The sequence below is a fragment of the Ursus arctos genome, unplaced genomic scaffold, assembly GCF_023065955.2.
Source record: "Ursus arctos isolate Adak ecotype North America unplaced genomic scaffold, UrsArc2.0 scaffold_1, whole genome shotgun sequence".
NCBI classification, from domain to species: domain Eukaryota; kingdom Metazoa; phylum Chordata; class Mammalia; order Carnivora; family Ursidae; genus Ursus; species Ursus arctos.
In genome coordinates this window covers 90,497,214-90,524,480 of record NW_026622763.1, presented here as the reverse complement: position 1 = coordinate 90,524,480, position 27,267 = coordinate 90,497,214, and the positions used below count along the sequence as shown (strand labels likewise).

General features: G+C 50.0%; 1 protein-coding gene across 19 annotated transcripts in view; it reads left to right on the top strand.

The window, feature by feature from the left end:
- The window catches only part of TNS1 (tensin 1), a 213,126-nt gene that overhangs the window by 37,790 nt on the left and 148,069 nt on the right, over nucleotides 1-27,267 (top strand). For all 19 annotated transcript variants that reach the window (XM_057304703.1, XM_026491980.4, XM_044381181.3 and 16 more), the window contains exon 3: nucleotides 5,416-5,453. Coding sequence is in view for 18 of the 19 variants with exons in the window: in XM_026491980.4 (XP_026347765.4) it covers nucleotides 5,416-5,453 (38 nt within the window). In the remaining variant the exon portion in view is untranslated. The remainder of the gene's footprint in view (nucleotides 1-5,415; nucleotides 5,454-27,267) is intronic.

Genomic DNA, 27,267 nt, shown 5'->3' with positions numbered 1-27,267 from the left:
TTCTGTGGGAACTGGGGGAGGCCACAGTCCGCTCAGGTGGGGTGGACCCCGAGATGCGTGTCTGGGGACGACTCAAGTACAAAGCACAGCAGGATGGGAAGGCTGACGTTTTCCTGCCCTGGTTCCCCCACAAGGAGGAGCGGTACCTTGCAGAGTGGGCATCCCTGTCAACCGCAGGCTGGTTGTTCCCTCCACAGTGTCTGGGATGCACTCAGGGTTGGAACCCGGGCCTCTCCCCTTTCTTCGTCGGAGGGAGGAAGAGGCAGGTGGTGAGACCAGTGGGGTGCCACAGGCTCTCACAGCCGGAAGAGGGCTTGAGGACCATCTGTTCCGGGGCTCAGTGATGCAGGGGCTTTCAGGACTGATGCAGGCAAATGAGTGAGTCAGCAGGGCATAATGGGGACCAGAGAGTGGGAATGACTTGCTTCAGGTCACACAGCTGTCTGATGGCACTCAGGTCTAGAACAGCGTCTCTGGTATAATAGCAGCAATACAGAATCCGATGACGCTGATAGCAGCTACAACCTCATACAGAGCATACTCGGGGCCAGCCGCACACATGAAGTCAGTCAATTCTCACAACAGCCCTGGGAAGGAGGTGCTGCTATTGCCTCCATTTTATAGATGAGGAAATGGAGGCTCAGAGTGGCTGCGTAACTGGTCCCAGATCACAGAGCATGACCGACATCTGAGCTGAGGGCCAGTCTCCATGCAGCCAGGCAGGTAAGCGGGTAGATGGAGAAGTGGACCAGGCTGGATCATAGGTGGTGTTCGTACTGAGGCACTCAGAAAGCACTGACCGTGGTCCACATTGGCCCTCTCCCAGCAGGGGCTGGAGCTGAAAAGTGGGGCTCACCCACCCTCTCTTGTGGCTGCTCCATTGCCCCAGAACATCAGCCTCAGTCCCAGCGGTTGAGGCTGGGAAGAATTCTTCCAGTTTTAAATTTACAGCACATTTGTTGAGCCCCATCTGTAAGTCAGCCCTCGTGCTAGGAGAAGGGGCAGGATGCAAAGCTGACAGCTTGAGCAGGACCTCACTGGGAGCACAGGAAGGGGAGGGATCATCTTTGAATGCCCGATTATCCAGGGAGGGACATTTTGAAATGGACCTTGGAGGATGTATATGAGTTCACCATTTCAGATGTACCAGATTTAACGCCCTTTTTGGGAGTCAGTGTGGCAGATCTCTCTTGCAGCAGTGGCTGGAGGTAGAGGCAAGACCAGGCCATGCAGGGCCTTATGAGTGTGCCGAGGAGCTGGACAAGACAGTTCTAAGCAGGAGTGTAATGTGATCAGTTTGCACTTGAGAATGGTCTGTGGCTCTATGGATTAAAGCAGGGGGCCAAGCCTGGAGGGGAGACAGGGTCCAGGGAAGGATAATTGGTCTGAACTGGTGCAGTAGTGGGGGGCCTGGAAGGAAGGGGGGCATATTTGACAGCCTCTTTGGAATTACTTTCTGGGACACGATGACTAATTGCTTGGTAGGGAAAGGAAAGGGAAGAAGGAATTCCAGAAATAAGCATGCCTGTACCCAGGGAGCAAGGAAGGAGCAAGGAGATGGCCTCTGGCTTCAGTGTCCATCATCAGCCTTTAGCCTCTTGCTTTCTGAGGGATCCTGGGCTCTGGTTTCTGTGTTGATTACCTGTAACTACATAACAAATTTGTCCCCAAACTTAGCAATTTGCAACAGATATGAAATTATGATCTCACAGCGTTTCCGAGGGTCAGGGTTTCACGTGTGGCTTCACTGGGTGGTTTGGACCCTTGGTCTCTCTTGAGTTGTAGTCGTGAGCCGGGGTCGTAGTCACCTGAGGGCCTGACAGGGACCGGAGGATCCACTTGCAAGGTGGTTCGGTCATGCACCTACCAAGTTGGGACTGGCTGGTGGCAGGAGGCCTCAGCTGTTCATCACATGGCCCTTTCTGTAGCGCTGCCTGGGTGTCCTCACGATGTGGTGACTGGCTTCTCCCAGAGCCGGTGATCCAAGAGACCGGGGCTGAAGCCACGATGCCTTTGATGACTGAGCCTCAGGAGTCACACACCAGCATTTCTACAATACTCAGTGGGGTACATGAGCCAGCCCTAGTCACCGTGGGAGAGGATGACAGGAGGGTGTGCATCCAGGAGGCAGGAAACACTGGCTGCCTCAGTTTCCCTTTCTGGAGCACAGTTGAATGTGCCATATGCATCTGGGAAGTGGGAAGCCAGCAGAGTGGCACGACCAAGGTGCGCATGACAGTAGGGGACCTGCCAGTTAGAGTAGGAGATACTGCCCCCTGGGGGAGACTGGAGAAGGGTGGCCTACTGTGAGGGCACTGTTCCTGGAGGGCCTCCCTGGGGGTGGGTACAGGTGCTCCTAAGGTCTAAAAAATCCACCAGCAGAGCTGCTGGGAACCTGCCACTCGAGTGGAGTTTGCCGAGCTTTTGTCTTCTGGGCCGGAGGCTGGGGAAGGTCTCGTTTGCTCCCGCTGGAGAGCTCTCAAGGGCACGCTCTGCATTCCAGAACGCATGGAGCCCTCCGCTCACTGTACTGCCGTTGCCCTACGGTCTCTCCATCTGCCCTCCGCCCAAGGACATTTGTTGAGTGTCTGCCCACTGTGTGACAGGCAGGGCCGCCCCGTATGGTCATGCAGGCCGTTCACTGCCAAGGGCGCCTACCCGAGAGAGCTCCGGAAGCAGCCACGCTTTGCTCTCCAAACCACGCACCCAGGTACAGAGTTGGGTCCACCTGGAGAAAGGGCACCTTCTCGCCATTTCCACAAAGACGCCGTATTCAGCTGTGTGTCCAAGAGGCTGGTCTGCCCAGAGGGTAACATATTTTCTACTTTGCACAAAGCTGCTGTTTGGTGTGGGGGGCCTGGATCAGAAACTGTTCTAGCTGCTGGGGACTTGGTGTGAACGAGACAGGCATGCTCCCTGCCCTCATGGATCTAGTGTAGGGAGATATACTATTCATAAGTGAGCAGGAATTATTCACGTTGATTTGTCAGACTATGAACTGTGTTAAGAAGAAAATTATCGGGGTGCTGCTGAGAAAGAATGTTGGAGGTGTTTAATGTCACTTGGGTGGTCAGGAAAAGCTTCTTTGAGGAGATAGATGGCTTTCAGTGGATTCTGCAAGTAGAAGAAGGATTTGGCTTGGTGAGCAATGGACAGCTAGGGTGAGGGAGAATGTTCCATGCAGCCAGAACAGCAAGTGCAGAGGTCCTGGGGTAGGAAAGGATTTGGTGCATTCTGTGAACTGTCTGCAGTATGCAGTGTGATACTTGAGGAGGATGGAGTCCTGGCTATCCTTGTGCTGTTGGTATCTTGACTGGGGTTAGGAGGCCCAGAGTGGACACTTAGGGAATGCCTTTTTTGATGGATTATGAAATGTTGGGGGCAGGGTATGGCTCAGGGAAAGGTTGAGAGTGGAGTGGGAATGATTAAATGGAGGTCTCCATTAATGGAGATCTCCAGGGGAGATCTTCAGTCAGGTCCAACTTCTCAATCATTTATTAAGCTTCTACTGTGTACCAGGTATTGCATAGTGAGAGAAAGAGGGAGAGAGAGAGAGAGGGAGGGAGAGACAGGTCCTTCCTTTGACGGAGCCCACAGCTGTAGGGACCAAGGTGGTGGGGGAAATGTGCTGTGTGGTGATACCAGTGAGGAAGGAGGGAACAGCGAGGGAGGCCTCAGAGGAGGGGCCCAGGACTTATTCCCCAAGGCCTGGGATTTGATTAGCAGAGCAAGGGGAAAGGTCCTTCTCTTTGGAGGTAGTGGCCCAGTGGGGCACCTGCTTGGCTGGAAGGGCCTTCCAAGCTCAGGCCACATGGCCTAAGGCTTTCTCAATTCCACATTCCAAGGCCAGGAAAGAAGGCATGGGGGTGGGGCCGGGGTGTCTGGAGGGGAGTTGCCATCCTGGAGTAGTTGAGGGGGTGGGGCAAGAGAGAAGCAGAAAGGCTAGACAGATGGGCATGACTTGACTTGGGTGGCCAGGGGTGGGTATGTCCTTGGTGTGGACAGGGGTGGAGAAGTCCCTGGGCTGGACTGGGTGGCTGATGGGGTCAGGAAAGCCTTGCTCAGCACCAGCTGAGTCACAGGCCTGAGCTGGGGCCAGGACTAGGTTCTGGGAGAACAAGGTCCCAGGCAGGGCCGATGGCCAAGGTCACATCCCAGACTTCCACTCCTACAGACCAATCAGAAGCCTTGTATGGAGAGACCTGTTTTGGCAGCTCTGGGCCTTCCTCTGTGCCTCGGTCTCCCCTTTTGCATTCTGCCGAGAATCAGGTTGGCTCAAAGCCAGAAAGGGGTTGGACAAACTGTAGATCCAAGAGGCCAGGGCAGCTGGCTGTGGCCCAGGGCTGTGGCTGCCAGGGATTTGGGGTCGGGACAGCTCTCCCCTGCCTCCCTGACCACTGTTCTCTAACCAGTGCCCGTAACCCACCTGTCTCAGCAGCTAAAAAGGTCAAGTCAGTGCAGAAGCTCGGCTCAGTAGACCCCTCACCCCTTCTGTGGGACCTGGTGGGAGGGGACCACCAAACCCCAGGGTGGAGGGCCCTGGGGGTGGGGCAGGCAGGGCTGGGACATTCCAGACTGAGGGAACCCCATAGGAAATTTGATTCCAGCTTCTGGTAGTGGGAGGGCAGTGTGTGTGTGTGTGTGTGTGTGTGTGTGTGTGTGTGTGTTTCAAGTGATGCAGAAGTTTGTGAGCCTGTGTAAGCATCTATCCGTGTGTCCGTGTCCACCAACCGTGTCAGGCTGTACTCTGAGGGTGTCCTGTGAAAGTGTGTGTGTTGGGGCCCCGGAGTCAGAGGTTTCCCTTGGGCATGAGTGTGAGTGTGTGTCAGGCTGTGTGTGTATATATGTGTGTATGTGTGCATGTCTGGACGAGTGTATGGGGATAGAGGTTATAGGTGATTCTGTGTGTGTGTGTGTGTGTGTGTGTGTGCACTTGTCCTCTCCTGGACGGTAAATCGGGTCTGTGTGTCTGTCTTGGGGGGAGAGTGAGCGTGATGATTGTTCCTGGGGTGCTGGCTGCTTGCCTGCCTGGTGTGTATGTAAGGGGAGAAGGCCCCCCGTATTTCTCAGCGCTGCCACGGGGCCTGGGTCCGGGCCACCTCTGCCCCTGGCAAGGATCCAGCGGGGGAGTTGGTTCCCCCGCCCCTCCCACCTTCCCGCGCCCGCCCCAGGGGCTCTGGAGATGGGGGCTCCGCGCCTCCCCGACACGCGGGTCCGCAGTCCCGGGCTTTCCCGCCCCGCAGGCCCCGGGGAGCTGCGGCAGCCGCCCCCCTCTGCCCCCTCCTCCCTCCGTTCCTCCTTCCCTCCCCTCCCTCCCGAGCGCCGAGTGCGGGCGGGGGTGGGAGGAGATTTCGCCCGAGTTTCCATTTCATACCTCGCGGCTAAACTTTCTTTCTGTGTCTCGCCCTCTCGCAGTCTGCAGCTTCTCCTGTCATCGGAAATGCCAGGCCAAGGTAAGGGGCTGCGGGCCGGCTGGCTCCGCGGGGGGCTCGGGGACGGGACTGGCTCGGTCCGGGCGGGGAGCTGTGGGCGCGGAGGGGCCGGGGGCGGTGCCCCGGTCGTCCCCTGCCCCGCTCTTTGTTTATGCAAAGCTTGGGGCTGGAGCCGGCCCGGGTCAAGGTGAAGGCGAGGGCCGGGGGCGGGGGCCCGGGGTGCGGGGTCTGGGCAGCTCCTGAAAGTGGCTGGCGGGGACGGAGCTCCGAGGGAGGGGTCTCTGAAGGTATTTCTACCTAGTTGGGGGGGGGGTGCTGGTTGGGGGAATGGAGGAGGAGGGGGCTGCAATTCGGTTCTCCCGTGGGCCGCGCAGAGCCCTGGTTGGCCCAGTTCGGGCAGCCTGGAAAATCTCAGGATGGGGGCTGCAGCCAAAGAAGCCCGAGAGCAGGGGGAAAATGGAATAGGTGGGGAAGTGGGGCTGAGGTCGGAGGTCAGAGTTTCTCTGGGCATGGAACCTCCTGTGGAGCCATCCCGCTCTCTTTATTGGCCAGGTGGCACTTTGGTCCTCAGTTTCCCCATCAGTGTTTCAGGGCTGGTCTTGGTGAGAGAGGAAAACTGAGGCAAGAAGGCCAGAGGGGCTGCTGGGTCCTGGTTGGCCAGGCTGGTTGGAGCCCTGTTGCATGGTCTCAGGCCTGGTCAGAGGAGTGCTGGATCAGGGGTCGGCTTCTTGGAGTAATGGATTATGATGGCTTATTTGGTAGGGAAGCTGCTCTGTCAGATGGGCTCAGCTCCCTGGAGGTGGAAATGCCCTGCCTTACCTGTCAGTCTGCATTCCCCCCCCCCCCCAATGGCTCACCTCCCTGCCCTCTCACCCCACCTTTGCTGTTCCTGATCTTTCAGGAAGGAGTTCAGTGAATGGAAGGGGGAGGGAGGAAGTTTCAAAAGGATGCACTGAGCACTGGAGACCCAGTATCTGGTGCATTTCGTGCTCTGCATCTTTATTTGCTGAGTGACCTTGCGCAAGTCACATAACCTCTCTGAGCTTCTGTTTCATCCTCAAGGGGATGGGAATAAGAAAAGGTTATTATGAGGATAAGATGGGATAATGTGGGTGAAAGTACCCAATACAGTGCCTGACATAAGGTAGGTGCTCAAAAATGTAGCAACTGATTGATCAATTGGTGATTCCAAGAGCCTAGTGTTATTTTGGAGGATGCTCGTAGGTGGACAGATCTGGGAGGGAGACCACTTGCTCCCTGGTGACCTTGCTCAAGCTAAGTATGCGGCTCTGCTGGGGGCATCTCCCCATCGGTAAACTCCAGGTAGGGGTGCCCTCCTAGCAGACGTGCAAAGGGCCTGGCTCACAATGGGCACACCTGGAGAGCTGCTGCCCCTCCCATCGCCTTCTGCTTTTCCAGCTCTCCTAGCCTTGTCTCCTTCAGTTGGGGGGGGGGGCAGTGAGTTTCTGCTTCTCCCTCCATCTCCTTCCTTGTTCTCTTCATCCAGAGCAGAGCTTCTCCACCCTTAACCCCAGAGACTGCGTTTTCTTGCTCCTCCCGTCTACTCCCTTCCTTTCTGCACCTGCTTCTCTTAATAACAATGAGTGTTTGTACAGTGCTTCAGGCTTTAGAAAGGGCTTCAATGCATTATCTGATTTTATTCTTTTAATTCCATCACAGCATGAAACAGGCTGAAAGATCTTGTTGTTGTACAAATAAGGAAACTGAGTCACCCAAAAGGTGAATGACTTTCCCAAGGTCTCACAGTTTACTTCCTCATTCGTCTTTGTCCCTGGGCCTTTGTGCTTCCTTCTAAATATCCCATCTTGCTGAAGTTCCTATATCCTTCCCTGCCCTCCCCCTTTGCTTTCCATCTCTTGCAGCAGCGGATGCCTTCAGAGAGGATAAGGGGATGAACATACTGGCAGTGAAGGGTCTGAGTCTGGCTGAATGGGGGCTGAGAGAGGTCTGGAGGAGTGACCAAAGAGGGTTTCTTATTATACAGCAGCCTCCTGTAGGATGACAGAGGGACGCCAAAGGTGACTTCTGGGGACATAGCCTGCTTGGCAATTCTTGAAAATGCTGGGGGCTCAGAATCCACCAGGCTGTGGCAAAATCCTGCTCTGCCTAGTCCCGGAGGACAGCCCAGAGGGTAGAGGTGGACTGGCAGGGCACGGCCGGACAGACAGAAGGAACTTTTTAGAGGATTTTCCTCTATAGGAAATGGGACCCACTGGTGGTGTGAGCTCCACCCAGCTGGCAAGTCTTTCCCCTAAAACCACAGCTCTTACTACCGCCCTGACTTTTCCTCCTGCTGGGAAGGGCGATGTGAGCCCCACAGCACACAGCAGAACTCTGTCCTCTGGATTTTATAACTAGATCAACTTGGAGGTCATCTCATCCATTCCCTTACCTCTAGACAGAGCTCATTACACAAATGCTTCTTGAGCTCTTTCCAAGGGCCAGACAGTGCTCTAGGTAAACAAGACAGATAAGGCGTTTGCCCTCATGGGATTGACATTCTCCTGGGAGAGACAGACAATAAATAGGTAAACATGCTATGAAGGAAATGAGCTAAAGCAGTGGGTTAGAGAGTGATTAGGCTAACATGGCCCAGGAAAACTTCTCAGAGGAAGTATTGCGTGAGGTGAGACCCAAATGTTGATGTTACGTGATGATTTGGAAGATGGAAGAGCAAGTGCAAAGGCCCTGAGGTGAGATGAGCTTATCAAATGCTTGAAAGAAGGCCATGTCACTAGAGAATAGTGAGCCCTGGAGCGTTTTAAGCACGTGGGACATGATCTGATCTCTGTTTTGAGAAGTCTACTCTGGCCTTGAACAGGCACAAGGGTAGGCTAGGGAGATGGGCCAACAGGCTGCTGATGTTGCTAGGATGAAGGAGGCTGGTGGCTTAGTCCATGGTGCTTGCAGGAAAGGCAGTGAGAAGGGGCCAGGTCTGGGATACATTCTGGGGTAGAGCCCAAAGCTTGGCTGATCAATGAGATTTTGGGTGTGTGAGAGAGAATGGGCCCAAGGATGACTCCCAGGTTTTTGGCCAGAGTCACTGGGTGCACGTGGTTCCATTTACTGAGATAGATGGAGTGTGTGAGAAATTTCTAGGGAAAAGGTGCCAAGATTTCTGCTTTGCTTGATTTCTTATTTCATAGCTCTTTTCCCACACACTGGGGATTTCTTGTGCATGTGTGTTCTCTCCTGTCCTCTCAAATTCGGCCCATGCTGGTCACTCTGCCAGTGAGTGGATAGTTCTGGACACCTTAACATGCCACCTTCCAGACTATTCTTGCAGCATGATCTGATCTGGGAGGGGCTATATTATTTACATATAGCAATACGATGTAATAGTCTACCCCCAAATTTAGTAGCTTAAAACAGCAACAAACATTTATTATCTCATATAGTTTCCATGGGTCAGAAATTTGGGAGTGGCTTGGCTGGCTGGTTCTGGCCTGGGGTCTCTCATGGGGTGTCAGTGATGATGTCAGCTGGGGCTGTAGTTATCTGAAGGCCTGACGGGCTGGAGGAGCTGCTTCCAAGGTGGTTCATTCATGTAGCTAGTAAGTTGGCGCTGGCTGTTGGCAGGAGGTCCTAGTTTCTTGCCACATGGCGCTCTCCATAGACCTGCTTGAGTGTCCTCGCAACATGGTGGCTGGCTTCCTTAGAGTAGGTGATTCAAGAAAGAGCAAGGTGGTAGCCACAATGTCTTTATATCCTCACCTTGGAAGGAAAACACTGTTATGTTTACAATATCCTATTCATTGTATAGGTCATCCTCATTGACTGTGGGAGGGACCTATATAAAGACATGAATACTTGCAGGCAAGAATCCCTGGGGGGCCACTTTGGAGGCCGACTACGCAGATGCCCAGAGAGAGGGCAAAGTTGACCTGGCTCCTGGGGAGCTGGTCTGTGGGAGGGGTGGGAAGGGCAGAGAGGTAGGAGTCAGACACACCCCTCTAGGCAGGCTGCCTTCCAGCTGTGTGACCTGTGTTGTACAGGAGTAAATGTACTAATAAAAAATCATTAAAAAAAAAAAAAAGGAGGAAATGTACACCAGCACATAGTAGGTACCTTTCTCCTTTCTTGAAGCATGGGTGAAGACTGGAAAGGATCTCAGATATTCTATGCCCAGTTCTTTGCTGCTGGGAAGTGCTTGAGAGAAAATGCTCCATGCTGGTCAAGGAGGAGCCCCAGAGTAGATGTTAAAATACCTGCTTATTGCACAAAGGAGGGCTGAGAGTGAGGTTGTACCCTCAGCTTCTAGAACAGTGCCCGACTCATAGTAGGGGTTCCGATGAAGGAGTAAAGGCGTGGAATAAAGGAATGTTGAGGAACAAGAGGTTCCTATTTAGAGAGAGGCTGTGGAGTGGGGCGAGGGAGGGCATGAGAGCAGGAGAGAAGGAGCAGCAAAATCGTTTCGTAATATCCTTCCAAAAAGCCCTCAGACCTTCTGACAGAGACTCACACCCCACATAATTTTAGTCACTTACATTTTCTAGCTGGAGTATAACTCACCAGCTTGTCAAGTGCACACATCAGTAAGTTTGTACCTATTATGAACCAGATCAAGATCTAGAACATTTCCAGCACCCAGAAGTGCCCTTTTGCACCCCTCCACGTTAGTATCCCCCAAAGGAAATTTCTAGAGTCTTACCTCTGCCATCACAGATTAGTTTTGCCTCTTTTTGACTTCATATAAATTGAATCATACAGTATGTTTACTCTTTTTTTAAAATGATTTATTTATTTTAGAGAGCGAATGCAAGCGAGCAGGGGGAGGAGCTGAAGGAAAGGGAGAGGGAGTGGGAGTCTTAAGCAGACTTTGTGCTGATTGCAGAGTCTGACATGGGGCTCGATTCCATAACCCTGAGATCATGAGCTGAGCTGAAACCAAGAGTCGGACGCTTAACCGACTGCGCCACCCCGGCGCCCCTATTTACTTTTGTGTTTGGCTTATGCTCAGCTTGCTGTCTGGGAGGGTCACCCGCCCTTGCATATTACAGCGGCTCATTCTTTTTGATCACTACGTTGTATTACAATATATGAATAAACCACAATTTGTTTATCCATCCCACTGTTTTTTTAAATTTTATTTTATTTATTTATTTATTTGACAGAGAGAGAGACAGTGAGAGAGGGAACACAAGCAGGGGGAACAGCAGAGAGAGAGGGAGAAGCAGGATTCCCGCTGAGCAGGGAGCCCGTTGCGGGGCTCTATCCCAGGACCCTGGGATCATGACCTGAGCCAAAGTCAGACGCTTAACGACTGAGCCACCCAGGCGCCCCTATCCCTCCCACTGTTGATTGCCATTTGGATTATTTACAATTTGGGGCTATTATGAACAGACGTGCTATGAACGCTTAATCATCTGTATCCACGCAGAACTTTGTAATACACAAATTGTCTTCATTCACCTTCTCGGTTCTGTGAGGTGGGTTGGGCTCATGGTAGCCCTATTTTATAGATCCCAAACTGGGGCCCGGGGAGGGTGACCAACTTGGTTAAGGGCCAGTGGCTTTCTACATGATTCTGGCACTGCCCTGGGCTCCATGGGTGGGGAGCAGGTGAGAAGGAAAGAGAGTGAGACACGCAGAGAGCGGGGCTGGTTTGGACGTTTGAGACTCACCACAGTGGATGGAACTGCCACCCTCCAGCTTTCCACTCCAAATCCCTTGAAGGAAGCAGTTCCAAGCCTCCCTTAGTCTCCACCCCTATGTCTCATGGGGTCCTTACCTGTCCCCAGTTGTTTCTCTCCTGTTGAGGATTAACGTGGGTGTCCCAGGATTTGTCTTCCACTTTTATTTCAGTATACGCACGGTGCGTGTATACACGGCAGATTGTCTTCTGCTTTGTGTTTTTCTCGCTCCCCTGCTATAGGATTCCACAACCTCCAGGTGCGTTTTATCTAGCTAGCTAACTATCATCTATTTATCTATTATTTTAAAGGAAACATAATTTTAGAGTTGTCTTAGATTTACAGAAAAGTCGCAAAGATGATCCAGGGAGTACCTGAGTAGCCCACACCGTTTCCCTAATCCCTAATACATTTTTGAAAACGTTTTTTGCACTCCTGATTTGCCCCTTGTTTTAAAATAGCAGTCCCGGCTGAAAAATGCAGCACCTTCCAGCAAAATGCTCATTTCCATTCCTGGTCGGATGCGAATTAAAGGAAGGTTCCAGGCAGCTGCTGGGCAGGCAAATTGCCCATGCCTCAGCCTCCAGCCTCCAGGCTCCTACTCACCTCCCGCTTCTCTCTTTCTCTCTCTCCTACCCTCTTCCCAGACTCTGGCTCTTCCCCAGCAATGACTTGGTCTCCTCCCTGTACCAAAGGGGTTTAAGTCCCATCCTTTAAGCTTGAAAGGAAAGGAAATCCCGTAATGAACCCCACCTTTCAGTCATATGACACACCACCTTTCCTGCTCTCTCATAAACACACCTGCAACCTTCCTTCACGGTTGTGTTGGGGGCTTGGAGTATTCTCCGGCTACCTGGTATCACCGGACTGGGGGAGGCTCGTGGCCGCAGGACACATCAGTTGTCCTTTGGCCTTGGGAGGCAGAGTATTGTGTTTAAATCCTGACTGCGTCCATAATTGGTTGTGTGACCTTGGGCAAGTTCCTTAACCTCTCTGAGCTCCAGTTCCCTCATCCATGCCGTGGGGATGATGGTAGGACCTATCTTGCAGGGCTCTCGTGAGCACTGAGAATGATGACCCAACTCTAATGCCATGTTCAAGATCAAGTGGTCAAAAAGTTGCCAATATTATTATTTTGTATTCCTCCTGCCTTCTCCTAACTCGTGAAAGGTGGGGAGAATCTGGGGGACCAACATAGGGCAAAGCGTGGACTTGGCAAGATACTCGCCTATGTTTTTCTTCTCTTCTTTCCATTATCAAGGAGGCAGAAGGAAATGGTGCCAGTGAATACAATGTGTCTTTTGCTTATTCGCTTGTCCCAGGGCACCTGAGACTGCAGCAGTGCCTCTAAAGACCTTATCTATACATTAGAATCCCTGGGGGCAGTCATGATGCCTGGGTCCTTCTCCCCAGAGTTGATTTAATTGGTTTGGGGCATGATCGGGAATTGGGATTTTTAAAAACCAGCATTGGGAGTATAGAATGGTACAAGCATTCTGGAAAAGAGTTTGACTTTATGAATTATGAATTCATATGAATTTGTTCCTTATGAATTATACACACACTTGTTGCCTAACCGAGCAATGGCACCCTAAGGTGTTTACCCAAGAGAAATGGAAATATGTCTACAAAATACATGAATATGTGTAGCAGCTTTAGATACCATAGCCCCAAACTGGAAAAATCCAAATATTCAAATGCAGGTGAATGGAGAAATATGTGATATAATGGCCCAGTGATATACTACCCAGCAATGAAAAGGAACGAACTATTGTTACACACAGCATTGTGGGTGAATGTTGAAAACACTGCTGGGGGAAAGAAGCCAGACATACAAAAGTACATACTGGATGATTCCATCTTTTATAAATTCTTGAAAGTAGGAAGCCATCATGGCAAAAAAGCAGATTAGTAGTTTTCTGGAACTGGGGGTGGTGGGAAGCTTGCAAAAGGGCGTGTGGGAACTTTTCTGGGTGATAGAAATGTTCTTTATCTTGATGGTGGTGGTAGTTATGCAGGTGTAGACATCTGTCAAGCTCCTTGGACTATATACTTAAAAGGCATGCATTTATTGTATTTAAATTGTCTCTCAATATAGTTGATTTAAATTAAACCTGGCCAGGTAAGTCCCCTTGGCAGCCGAATTTGAGAACCACGGGTCCCCAATTTCTGAAGACCCATCTCCATCCTTTCTCTCTTGGTCAGGCACTGACCATCAATATCAGAGCCTTTTCGTCCCCTTGCAAAGAAACCTGTACATGATGGCTATCACTCTTCAGTCCCTCCATCCTTTCCCCCCACCCCTGCCCCAGCCCTAGGCAACCACTAATTCACTTTCTGTCTCTACACATTTCCCTGGTCTGGAGAGTTCATATGAATGGAATAATATTCATGATTGGTTTCTTTCACTTAGTGTAATGTTTTTAAGGCATATCTTTTTCATGGCTGAATAATATTCCGTCATGGGAGTATACCACATTTTGTTTATCCATTCCTCAATGGATGGGCTTGTGGGTTGTTTCTACCTTTTGATGATTATGAATAATGCTGTCATGAATATTCATGTTCAAGTCTTTTTGTGACTGTATGTTTTCATTTCTTGGGGGTATAGAGTCAACTCTTTTTTTTTTTTTAAAGATTTTATTTGTATATTTGACAGAGAGTAAGACAGCAAGAGAGGAAACACAAGCAGGGAGAGTGGGAGAGAGAAGCAGGCTTCCTGCTGAGCAAGGAGCCCGACGTTGGGCTCGATCCCAGGACCCTGGGATCATGACCCGAGCCAAAGGCAGACACTTAATGACCAAGCCACCCACGCACCCCTAGAGTCAACTCTTGAACAACACAGGTGCGAATTGCACAGGTCCACTTTATACACAGATTTTTACAGGATGGTCATGGATATGCATTTTCTCTTTCTTATGGTGTTTTAATTAACATTTTCTTTCCTCTAGCTTATTTTGTTGTAAGACTACAATATGTAATACATATACCATATAAAATATGTGCCGATTTCAATTTAAAAAATGTGTTAATTGACCGTTAATATTATTGGTAAGGCTTCTAGTCAACAGTAGGTTATTAGTAGTCAAGTTTTAGGGGAGTCAAAAGTCATATGGGGATTTTCACTGCCCAGAGTGTTGGGGCCCCTAATGCCCTTGTTCAAGGGCCGACTGCATATACCAAGGAGTGGAATCGCAGGGTCGTACGTTAATTCTGCTTAACTTTTGGAGGAACTGCTAGATTGTTTTGCAAAGTAGCTTATATTAGGTTTCTAGGTCTACTGTAACAAAGTACCACAGGCCCGTGACTTTAAACAACAGAAATGTGTGGTCTTACAGTTCTGGAGGCTGGAAGTCCAAAATCAAGGTGTTGGCAGGGCCACGTTCCTCTGAAAGCTGTGGAGGAGATCCTTCCTTGCCTCTTCCTAGCACCTGGGGGTTTGCTGGCAATCTGTGGCTCTTCTTGTCTTACAGAAGCATCTCCCCAGCCCTCTGTCTTCATGTGGTATTTTCCCTGTATGTCTTTGCATCATCTTCCCCCTGTGTCCGCCTGTCTTTGTGTCCAGATTTTTATAAAGACACCAGCCATGCTAGATTAGAGCCCACAACAAAAACCTCATTCTAACTTGATTATCTCTCTAAAGAGCCTACTTCCAAAGAAGGTCATGTTCTTAGGTCCTGGGGATTGGGACCTCAACATATCTTTTTAGCGGGACGCAATCCAACCCATAACAGAGCCGCACGGTTTTACATCCTCACCAGCAATGCATGAAGGTCATGATTTCTCCACATCCTTGTCGCTGCTTATCTGACTTTTTGATTATAGCCATCCTCGTGAAAATGCAGTGACATCTCATTGTGGTTTTGCTCTGATTTCCCTGATGAGTAGGGATGACGAGCATCTTTTCATGTGCTTATTGGTCATTTGTGTATCTTCTTTGGAGAAATGTCTATTCCGATTCTTTCCCCACTTAAAAAATTGGGTTGTCTTTATTATTGAGTTGTAAATGTTGTTTATATGTTCACGATACAAGTCACTTATCTGATATGATTTGAGGTATTTTTTTTCCCATTCTGTGTGTTGTTCTTTTACTTTGTAGCACAAAAGGATAAAATTTTGATACAGCCTGGTTTATTATTATTTTTTAATGGCTTTTGCTTTTGGTGTCATACCTAAGAATTCATGGCCAAATCCAAGGTCATGAAGATTTGACCCCGGGTGTTCTTCTTAAAGTTTAATAATGTTGGCTCTATCAGTTAGTCTTTCATGTATTTTGAGTTATTTTTAAAAATATTTTATTTATTTGAGAGAGAGAGAGAGAGAAAGCATGGGGAGGGCATGGAGGGGGTAGAGAGGGAGAAGCAGACTCCCTGCTGAGCAGGTAGCCAGACATGTGGGGCTTGATCCCAGGACCCTGAGATCATGACCCGAGCTGAAGGCAGACGCTTAACTGACTGAGCCACCCAGACACCCCGAGTTAATTTTTATATAGGGTATGAGGTAAGGGCCCAACTGCATTCCTTTGTATGTGGCTAACTAATTGTCCCAAAACCATTTGTTGAAAAGACTGTTCTCTCCACCCTGAATGATCTCGACAATCCTGCCAAAAATCAATTGCCTATAGGTGTGTGGGTTTATTTCTGGATTTAACTCTATTTCATTGATACATATGGCTATCCTTATGCTAGTACCATACTATTCGGATTACTGTTGCTTTGTGGTAAGTATTAAAATTGGGAAGTGTGAGTCTTTTTTTTTTTTTAATTTTATTTATTTGACAGAGAGAGAGAGAGATAGTGAGAGAGAGCACACAAGCAGGGGGAGTGGCAGGCAGAGGCAGAGGGAGAAGCAGGCTCCCTGCCGAGCAGGAAGCCTGCCAGGCGCTGGATCACAGGACCCTGGGATCATGACCTGAGCTGAAGGCAGATGCTTACCTGACTGAGCCACCTGGGCACCCGAAGTGTGAGTCTTCTTTTTCAAGATTGCTTTGGTTGTTTGGGTCCCTGAGTTTTAGGATCAGCCTATCAATTTTTACAAAGCAACCTGCTGGGATTCTAATGGAGATTGTGTTGAGTTTATTGACCAATTTGGAGAGTATTACTATCTTAACAATATTGAGTCTTCTGAGCCATGAGCATGGAATGTCTTTCCATTTATTTAGATCTTTTAAAATTTCTTTCAACAAGGTTTTGTAGTTTTCAGAGTAGGTTTTGTAAAATTTATTCCCAAGTATTTTATTCTTTTCAATGAAGAAATGGAATTTCTTAAAATGGAATTGTTTTCTTGATTTCATTTTCAGAATGCTCATTGCCAGTGTATAGAAATACAACTGACTTTTGAACATTGGAGATTTATCCTGCAACCTGACGAACTCATTCGTTCTAATAGTTTTTAAATGGATTTTTAAAGATTTTCTATATATGAGATCGTGTAATCTGTGAATAGAGATAGTTTCACTTCTTCCTTTCCAACCTGGATGTTTTTGATTTCTTATCCCCTTCATCCCCCCACCCCTTGTCCTGGATAGAACCTCCGTTACGATCTTGACTAGAAGTAGCAAGTGCAGAAATCCTAATCTTGCTCTTGACTGGAGGGGAAAGTATGCAGTCTTTCACCATTAAGCATGATGATAGCTGTGGGTTTTTTTGTGATGCCATTTGTCAGGGGCATTTCCTTCTATTTCTAGTGTGTTTATTGTTTTTTTAAATCGGGAGAGATTGCTGGATTTTGTCAGAATCTTTTTCTGCATCTATTGAGGCGATCAAGTGGTTTTGTTTTTCTATTCCTTTGATATGGATTGTTTTGTGGAATTTAATTATGGACTGGGGTTACACTTGTTGATTTTCAGGTGTGAAAAGAGCCCTGTATTCCTGGGGCAAATCACATTTGGTCATGGCGTATGATTATTATTATATGTAGCTACATTTTTTAGTATTTAGTTGAAGGTTTTTGCATCTCTGCTCATAAGAGATATTGGTCTTTAGTTTTCTGTCTCTTATAATGTCTTCGTCTGGTTTTGGCATCAAGGTAATACTGGCCTCATAGAATGAGTTGAAAAGTGTTTGCTCCTCTTCCAATTTTTGGAAGAGTTTGGGAAGAATTGATATTGATTCTTCTTTAAATCTTTAAAAAAAGAATCAATTGATATTGATCCTTCTTTAAATTCACATGTGAAGCAGTTTGAGTCTGGGCTTTTTTTTGTGTGTGTGGGTAGTTTTTTGACTGTGAGTTCTATCTCTTTATTTGGTTGAGGTCTAGTCAGGTTTTCTGTTTCTTCTTGAATCAGTGTTGGAAGTTTGTGTCTTTTTTAAAAAAAGATTTTATTTATTTATTTTAGAGAGAGAGAGGGAGAAGGGCAGAGAGAGAGAGAGAATCCCAAGCAGACTCTGCACTGAGCGTGGAGCCATCGTGGGGCTCCATCTCATGACCCTGAGATCTTCACCTGAGCCGAAACCAAGAATCAGACACTTAACTGACTGAGCCACCCAGGTGGCCCGGGAGGTTTGTGTCTTTTTAGGAATTTGTCCATTTCCTCTTGGCTATCTAACTCATTGGCATATGATCGTTCGCAGTCTTCCTTCACAATTCTTTTTATTTCCACGAGGTCGGCGGGAATGTCTCCTGTTCCAATTCTGATTCTAGTAATTTGGATCTTCTCTCTTTTGTTCGTGGTCAGTCTACCTAAACGCTTGTCAACTTTGTTGGCCTTTTCAAAGACCCTACTTTTTTTCTCTTACTTTTACAGGATTTCTCATTGCAATCACTCTGTTTGTGGCCACTGTTTATTGAGTGTCCTCTGCATGGTGGCTACTTGACACTCAACTCATGTCATCCTTGAGAAAATACACCTAAGCAGATGTAATTGGCCACACTGTCAAATGAGAACACCGAGGTGAAGCACTTGTGCCAGTCGTAAAGCTGGAGCTCCAAAGCCTGATGACTTTTCCCTGCAGCAGGGGACCTCCCCGTTCTGCTTTCAGCCTCTACAGTCTGCTGTTGAGGCTCGTTTTCTGATTCCTAAGGGGAAGAGCCATGGGTCACTCTTCTCTCACGTCACCTGTCAGTGGGCCTCTGTGTCACCTGGCGAGCCTGTCAAGCATGTGCCTGCCACCCTCTGCTTTGATTCAGTGAGCCTGGGCTTGGATCCAGGGATATGCAGTATTATCTGATGTCCCCAAAGATTTTTTTTTTTTTTAAGTTCTATTTATTTGACAGAGAGAGACACAGTAAGAGAGGGAACACAAGCAGGGGGAGTGGGAGAGGGAGAAGCAGGCTTCCCACTGAGCAGGGAGACCGATGCGGGGCTTGATCCCAGGACCTTGGGATCATGACCTGAGCCAAAGGCAGACGCTTAACGACTGAGCCACCCACGTGCCCCTAATGTCCCCAAAGATTCTGATGCTGGGGTTCCCTGACAGCACCTGAGTAACCTGTGTTTGCCCTGGATACTCTTCCTCAACTTTCCTGGGTTTACCAGGAAGCCACTGGTTTCCTCTGGGCTCTGTGTTCTTCTGGCTTCTTCCTCCCCTGGGGTGCGGGTCAAGGATAAGGTAGGTCTTGGGTGGGAAGCCATTTCCTCGCTGTTTAAAAAAATTTGTGAGAAGTTGTACATTTTGATACCCCCTGTCCACATCCACTCCATCTTCCTAGAGTTCTCTCTGAGGTAATAGAGTGTAGGACCTTCAGGAGTTAATAAGTCAGCTTGGGGCGTGTGTCATAAGCAGTGCATACGCGCTCGTGCACACACACACACCCCAGCAGGGAGGGGGCAGGGCGGGGAGGGGTTGTCGAGGGGGAGAAAGTGACACTGAGCTGACTGGCGTCTCATTTTCCTGGAATGTGGCTCCCAAAAGGTCTCATAGTTTTCAGCGTTTCTGACTCTGGGTCTGTGTAAACATCACATAGGGGATTGCTGCGTCTGAGAGAACAGAGGAGCTCGAAAGGGGGAGGGTGGGAGCCCAGAGCCAGGAGAGGGGGCAAATGGGAGATGGAGACTTGGAGCCAGAGAGGGGTAAAGGAGAGGGAAACCCTGGGGTCCTGTTGAGACAGGACATGTGGTGAAATATGTGGGAGGAAACAGAGGCTAGCGGTTTCCCACTGAGAGTGAGGGATCTGCTGAGGCCTGGGGTCCGTGTTGGGGGGGGGGGTTGGGCAGAAGGCCCCGCACAGAGCAAGAGGCTTGTCAGTGGTGCGGGAGGGAACAGGGTGACTCCTGGACCCCTGACCCATACCAGCCTCCCCCACTGCTTCCAGCTTTTCGCTTGGGGGTCTGTAGTTTCTGCTGGACCTGGCTAAGCAGGGTGGGTGAGGGAGAGGTGGGCTTCCCACTCCTGGGGCTTGGTAAGCCCCTGCCTCCTGGGGTCCTGAGCTGCCTTCCTGGAACCCAGCATTCTTTCCTGCGTGGCTCTCCCTAGCGGCCAAGACTGTCTTAGCCTTCTGAGCCTCCCAAGCCACTGACCTAGAACGGTTTCCAGAGACTGAGTGTCCTGAGAGGGGGCCCGGTGCAGCTGGAGCTCCTCGGGCCTTGGGCTCAGGTGGATCTTGACTCTGCCATTTATGTGAGATGTGTTATATCAGACGAGTCACTTAAACCTCCGACTTCTGCTTTCCCCATCAGTATAAAACTGGGGACATTGATATCAGCCAGCCTTGCAAGGCTGGTGTGAGGATTCGAGAAAATGTGGGTAAGATCCTGGCATGTAATAGGCTCTTTCTCAATAGGTGGTAACTCCTATTTATTCTGTTATTCTGAGACCCAAGGATAACAAACAGCCAAGTGCCCCAGAAATCCACCCGCTGGCAGGTCTGGCCAGCTCCACCAGAATGACAATGGCCCACACTCCCTTACCCTCCCCCACACTGGTTCCCCTGACTGTGGTCACCTGCTTACCCCCTGTCCTGTGCCCTGCTTTGCCCTGCCCAGGACCTAGGAGGCCCCGCCCCCTCTTCTCTGAGGGTTCTGGCCTCTGGCTGATGAGTGACTTGGTCATTTGTCCCCCGTAGCTGGCAAGCAGGGTGGGATGTTAGCGGGGGGCCATTAGGAAGAGAGGGGTATGTATGTCCTGAGGCACAAGAAAGAACAGAGTGAGTCACAGATTAACCCCCTGGCCTGTTTCCACCTCCTGGGCCGGGGCACCCAAGCGAGGGTGTCCCGAGGTGTCTGGGTTCAAACTGGGTTCTGCTTAAGGAAGCCGGGGAGGAAGGTCACTCATGGGTCAGATGGGATTGGAGGAACAGCAGCAAAGCCCCAGTGCCCTCTCCTGCACTACGAAAATCACACTGGCTTGAATTCCACCATGAGTGCCTGGCTTACAAGGATCTTCTATCCTTGCGTGGACTGGATCCATTTAATCTAATCCTCACAACAACGCGAAAAGGTAGGCATTAATATGATCCCTTAGCACAGAGGAGGAGGCAGGCTGAGATGGCTGAGCTGCATGCTCGCAGAGCCAGGAAGGTGGTGGAACCGGGACCCAGGAATAGAACCCAGATTTAGGGGAGAGTCTGACCTGTGGATGGGATAGTGAGAAACCTGACCCATTTCTGACTTTTTTCTTCAGCAGCTTCATTGTGACTTGGGCTTCTGATCCATCCCTGCCTTGTCAGATAATTGTGAGGGTTGAATGTGTAAATGCATAGACAGTGCTTGGTGCAGTCGTGAATTTCAGCAGTGTGTCATTGTCATTGCCTTGGGACTGGGGTCCCAGGCTGCCATCGGATTGGGTGGAGGGAATTCCATATTACCAAGCTAGCTTTAACCTCCAGGGAAGACAATGAGAATGGTCCCCACTGGCCTGGGCTCTCTTGTGAGATGGTAAGCTCTTAGCAGCCATCTTGTGCTGTGTGGAGGGAAGTTGGACTAGGGGTAGTCAAAGTCTCTTTTGTTTTAGGGTTTGGGAGCTTGGGAGTCAGAGCTGGATTTGTTCCCTGCTTCTCCTGTTTACAGCAGAGTGGCCTGGGATCATTTACTGAGGAGCGCGGAGTCTCAGTTTCCTCATCTATAAACTGAGGTCATAAAGACCTGCCTGCAGGGTTGTAGTGAGGATGAAATTAGTCGATATGGAGCTTTCTGCTCCTGGTGTGCAGTGGCCTGCAATCCGTGACAGCTGTGGTGGTAGCGGTGGCATCGTGGTCATTAGTCAAGTCTGGCTCTCTCCAGGGGAGGGTCCCAGAGCTGGGAGGCCCATGTACTGTATTTGTGTCACCTTATCCGGAGGCCAGATCGGTGTGCCGTGCACCCCAAACAGCCTGTTCCTCCTCCTCTCGTCTGAGCATCCCTCCTCTGATTCCCTGAGGCACCGGGGGCCTTCCCACAGAATCCCTCTTCCCTCCCAAAGACCTAATTCCTTAACTGTCCTCTGACTCTCATTCTGACCCTTAATCTGTGTCTTCTTCAGAACCCACTTAATTTTTTTTTTTTGCAATGATTTTAGACTTACGGAAAGTTTGCCAAAATAATACAGAGTTCCCATATACCCTTCATCCACTTCCCCAAATGTTGACAGCTTTACAGATCTATTGCGCAATGATCGAAACCAGGAAATTCACATTGATCGGATGCTGTTACTAATCCACAGATCTTAGTGGAGTTTGCTGGGTTTTTCCAGTACCGCCCCTTTCCGGATCCCAGACCCACTTCAGGATCCCACATTGCATTTAGCCATCTGTCTGCTTAGCCTCCACCCAGCTGGGATAGTTCTGTGGTCCCTCCAGGTCTCTCATGACTTTGGCACTTTTGAAGAGTATGCGTCTGATATTTTATAGCATGCCTCTTAGTTTGAGTTTATTTGATTTTGTGTTTCCATCATTCCTTCTACACGGATAAATGGAATTCGACTGTTCTTTCACATTCTGCTGTCCCTATTCATTCTGTCTCTTATCCCTTATTTTTTTATTCAATTATTTATTCATGTCAGTATGGAACCTGGATATTCATTTTTTTAAAAAAGATTTTATTTATTTATTTGACAGAGAGAGAGAGACAGCCAGCGAGAGAGGGAACACAAGCAGGGGGAGTGGGTGAGGGAGAAGCAGGCTCCCAGCGGAGGAGCCTGATGTGGGGCTCGATCCCAGGACTCTGGGATCACGCCTTGAGCCGAAGGCAGATGCTTAATGACTGAGCCACCCAGGCGCCCCTGGGTATTTACTTTTTTTAAAGGTTGTAACCCAATGTTGTCATCATCATCATCATTATTATTTCTTGATCGAATTGACCCTGCCATGGCCATTGGGAGTTTGTTAAAGTTGGTTAGGACTCACGCTTTTGACATCTCTTATTTGCTCACTGTATCAGTCAGGGTTCTCCACAGAAGCAGCCAGTAGGAGGTATATATGGGCATACCTCTTTTTAGTGGTGGAAATAGCACGAGAACTAGAATTGGAAGCGGAGGCTGAAGATGGGCCTGAATGGCTGCCATCTTGATCAGACTTGAATGGGTGAGGGGCTGCTTCCTGTGGATGGGCAAACTAAGTGGTTTCTTGAGACGGCGTCTCTTCCTGGTGGAGATGCCGTGGGGATTGTTGAAAAGGCCACAAAGGATTTAGAATATTGCATAAACTTAGTTGACAAAGCAGAGGCAGGTTTGAGAGGATTGACTCCAATGATGAAGGAAGTCGTACTGTTGGTAAATGCTCTCAAACAGCGTCACCCGCTACAGAGAATTGGTTCATGAACAGAAGAGTCCATTGCTGTGGCAGACTTCATCGTCTTATTGGGAGAAATTGCCACGGCCACGCCAGCCTTCAGCGACCACCTCCCTGATCAGTCAGCAGCCATCAACGTGGAGGCGAGACCCTCCACTGGCTGAACGGTGACCCTCTGAAAGCTCAGGTGACAGCATTTTTTTAGCAATCAAAGATTTTTTAAATTATGTAAATTTTTAGACATAATGCTTTCACACACTTAACTCGATTGTAGTCTGGTGTGAATGTAGCTTTTATCTTTGATATGCACCCGGAAACCAAAGAAGTCATTTGACTAGCTTCACTGGGACAATTTGCTTTATTCTGGTGGTCTAGAATTGAGCCTGCAATGTCTCAGAGGTATGCTCGGGTGTATATTAAGAGATTTTATTTTAAGGAATTGGCTCACATGGCTGTGGGGACCAGCAGGTCTGAAATCTCTAGGGCAGGCCAGCAGTCTAGCAAATCAGATAGAAGCTGGTGTTGCAGTCTGGAGGCAGAATTCCTTCTTCTCCAGGAAGCCTTAGTTTTTGCTCTTTGCACCTTCAACTGATGGGAGGAGGCCTGTCCACATTATGGAGAGCGGTCGCCTTTACTTAAGGTCAAGTGATTATAGATATTAACTGTCCTCAGACAACATCCAGATCGTGTTTGATGAAATCACTGGGTACTGTGGCTGAGACAAGGTGACACAGAAGGCTAACACACCCGCCCATTCTGTAGGAAGCGTGAAAGCCACTTAGCTTCTCATTTGTCAAGGTCGGTAGAGGGATGGAGAATACAGGGGTCCCATTGGGCTGGCTTGGGGTGGAAGTACGCGCTTCTGGTCTGGGCCCTGTTAGTTTGCAGGTTTGATCTTTCACTCTTGCCCTCTGTGAGATTTGAGCAGATGGCTCCTTTCATCTGTAAAATGTAAGAATCATTATTGTTCTCAGGTGGCTGGGGGACAGCGGGAGGATTTTAAATGCCTGCTCAGAAGCCTAAGTGGGAATACGCCCTCCGCAGGGCTTGGCTTCAGCTGCCTTCTGGGACGTGCGGCCAGTCTTCTGGGGACACGTGGGGGTACTTTCCCTTCTGGGAGAGGCTAAGGTGGTGTTGGCAACGGTACTTCCTCTGTCTGATCTAATCGCTATGGGAGACAGTAATCAGAGTCATCAAAGTGGGTTAACCACAGAGCCCAGGCAGGAATTGTGGCTACGAGGCACACGTGTGTGTATGTGTGCGCATGTGTGTGTGTGTGTGTGTGTGTGTGTGTGTGTGTGTGTGTGTGTGAGAAATATCCTGGGGTGTGTGTGGGGAATGATTGGAAATTCAGGGAGACCTTCGGGAATTTGAACTGTCAAGGAGGCGATAGCCGCTGAGCAAGGCTCTCTAACAGCGCTGAGGTCCCTGATGTTTTGTAGGCAGCAGAGAGAAGGGAGCAGGGGAGGTCTGGCTTTCCCAGAATGCGGAAGATGTGGAAACTAGGGAGAAACCAGCAAGATGGAAAGCTCTAGATATATCCCCAAAGCCCTTCCCTGCTGTTAGGGCCTCAGCATTCCTCCTACCTCTCTGTTTCCATAAGGGGAAACCGAGGCCTAGGGTGGGTCTTAGCATCAGTAGAGGAGTGGCTATAATCACAACCATTGGTTACTGAGGGTAACCAGATAATTTTCTTGGTCTTGGTGGAGGACAGCCTAGGAGGAAACAGGTTGAAATGGCAGCTGGAGTGAGTTGGGTTCATTTCAAGGGGCTGTCTTCTGGTGGTGGGAGCCAGAAAAGGGGTACCAGGACACTGAAGGAGTCACTGGGGCCCCTTGATTGGAATGTCAAGAATAGATATGGTTGGGGGCTCCTGGGTGGCTCAGCTGGTTAAGCATCTGCCTTCAGCGGGGGTCATGATCTCAGGGTCCTGGGATCGAGCCTCACGTTGGGCTCTCTGCTCAGAAGGGATCCTGCTTCTCCATCTCCTCTGCCTGCCACTCCCCCTGCTTGTGCTCTCTCTCTCTCTCTCTCTCTCTGTCAGATAGATATATAACATCTTGAAAAAAAAAAAGAAGTGGTTGCATTTGGCCCGGGAAGGCCGAGCTGTCCTGACCTGGTGGCGCATGTGTCTGTAGGGGGCAGGATGAAGGGACTCAGGCTGCCTGGCACCGACCTGGGGAAAACCAGCTCAGGCCAACTGTGCCTCCTTAAGAACACATCCTTTCTCACACCACCCCTGCAGCCATGGCTGTGAGTTGCCTCTGGGGCACTGAGGAGATCCAGGAGATGGGGCTGGTATCAGTGAGCATCCTTGTGTGCTGAGCTCGACCAGCCCCAGCCTCAGTTTCCTCGTCTGTCTAATGAGGATAATGAGATCTAGCTTGCTGGGTTGTTGTGAAGGAGCTTTGGAAATGGGGCCCACGGTAGGGCGGATGTCCTGTTCCTGGCTGAGGCAGCGAGTGGGGGGCATCTTTGTGTGCGGCTGGCACTCCTCCTGCTCCCCACTCACCGAGTGAGTTCGTGGAGGGGCAGGGGAGGGTCTCCCAGGGCTTAGGTCCCTCCACTCGGAGTCCTCCCCCTCCTCCCAGCAGCTGCGTCTCCTCCTCCCCCTCTCCGCTCCCCACCACCCCCTCTCCCCTCACACGTGAGGGTGATAAACACTCTGCCAGCTCCAAATAGGGCCTGACCTCAGCGGCGAGGCATCTCCCCTCGCCCCCCACCCTCCCAGCCGCCAGCCGCATTCCTGGAGAGGATGAGGTTGGGCTGCTCTCCCCTCTCCACTGCCTTTGTCCTTCGGGCTGCTGCCCACCCTACGGGCTTCCTCTGGTCCAGGCTCATCAGGGGCCCAACTGCGGATCTCAGACAGGATAGTTCACGATGATAATTACCGTGGTTATCACTTAGGAAGCAATTAGGTATCAGGTACCACGCTAAGCACATTTCATGGATCATGTCAATGAATTCTCAAAACAACCCCATGAGGAAGTCATTATTATTATTATTATTCTAGTCATAGCTGGACGGGCAGGGGAAGGTGGGAAGGCGGGGGAAACAGGAGAGAGATCAAGCTGCTTGCCCAAACTCATGCAGCTAATGAATGGAGCCAGAACCCCTATGCTGCTGATACCCTGGAACCCCCTCCCCACAATAAGCATTAGGCTCCAGTCAGCCTGTCCAACCCAGACCCCAGGCCCTGGCCCTGGGGCAGATGCAGGAATGGGAGCAAGACTGGCTTGGGAGTCTGGGCTTCCCTGGGGCATCTCCACTGCCAGGAAAGATGGATGGGAATCTCCTGGGTGCTTAGAGCTTTGTAGAAACTTTGTGTCCCTCAAGCGTTCCTTCCCCTGTTTCTTAGCCTTGTCGAGTTAGAGACTTGGGCAGGCAGATAGCCTTTCTAGGGCATTACCTTAACCCCTTTGTCCTAGGGTCTATTCCAGGTTCTGGTGCACAATGGAAGGATTCTTTTATTACTGTTTCCCCCATGAACCTCACATTTGGAGAAATTATATGCATTTCCCCATTTTTGTTAATCAAGCACAGTTTGGCTACCAACCAGAAACTTCCAGGAGGCACGGAATAACCTATGTTCCCATGCTGAGTTGGTATAATTCCAGCCCAGAGCTCAGAAGTGTGTTTTGAAATGTTGACCAAGGCTCATAGCCTTCCATTTCTACCTTTCAGTTCCCCTAGCTGTCTGACCTTTGTTCAACTTGCTGTAGTCCCTTCCCTTTCTGCCACTTCTGGGTAACAACTATGCAGGCACCCAAGCTGATTGTGCAGCCCAGGCCCTACCGGCCTGCCTGTCCTTCCTCTCCCTCCCACAGATCATGTCATTCTTGTCTTCCTTCCCAACTCTTTCAGTGCTTTAGCTCTTTGCTGGGCCACGGGCTCCTGCTGGGCTGGTTACCTGACTGCCTTCTTGGTTCAACTTGCTGGCCTGGGTGTCAGAGAGGTGGGGGTTCAAATCCTGACCCTGCCACCCACTGGCCTTGGGGCCTTAAGAAGGTCCCATCTTCTCTCTGAGTCACAGTTTTCCCCATCTGTAAAATGGGTATGATGCTGTCTACCTCCAAGGGTTGTGTGGGGATCGGGGCTGGGAGATTGTACAAGTACAGTGCCGAGGGAGCTGCCCTTGGTAAACAGCAGCAACTGTGACCCACTATGGTCTGTGCATCCCAGCTGCTCGCGGACATAACCGGGCCAGCCTCTGCAGTGATGTCTCAGGCCTGGCTGCACACCTGCCTGTCCAGGATGCCGATGAGGAGGATGCGTGGCTCTGCCGTGGGACCCTGTGTGGCTTCCCTGGCAGTGGGGAGTTCGGGTGGGCTTGGTGGTTTCCCAGCTGCCCTCAGGCGCATTCTTCTTTGCCATTTGGGTTTTATAACCTTTTACGCATTTAAGTGATAGACTATATTGGCTGACTCTGGGGTGCTTGGGTGGCTCAGTCAGTTAAGCACCCGACTCTTGGTTTCAGCTCAGGTAGGATCGAGCCCTGAGTTGGGCTGTGCTCAGTGGGGAGCCTGCTTCAGATTCTC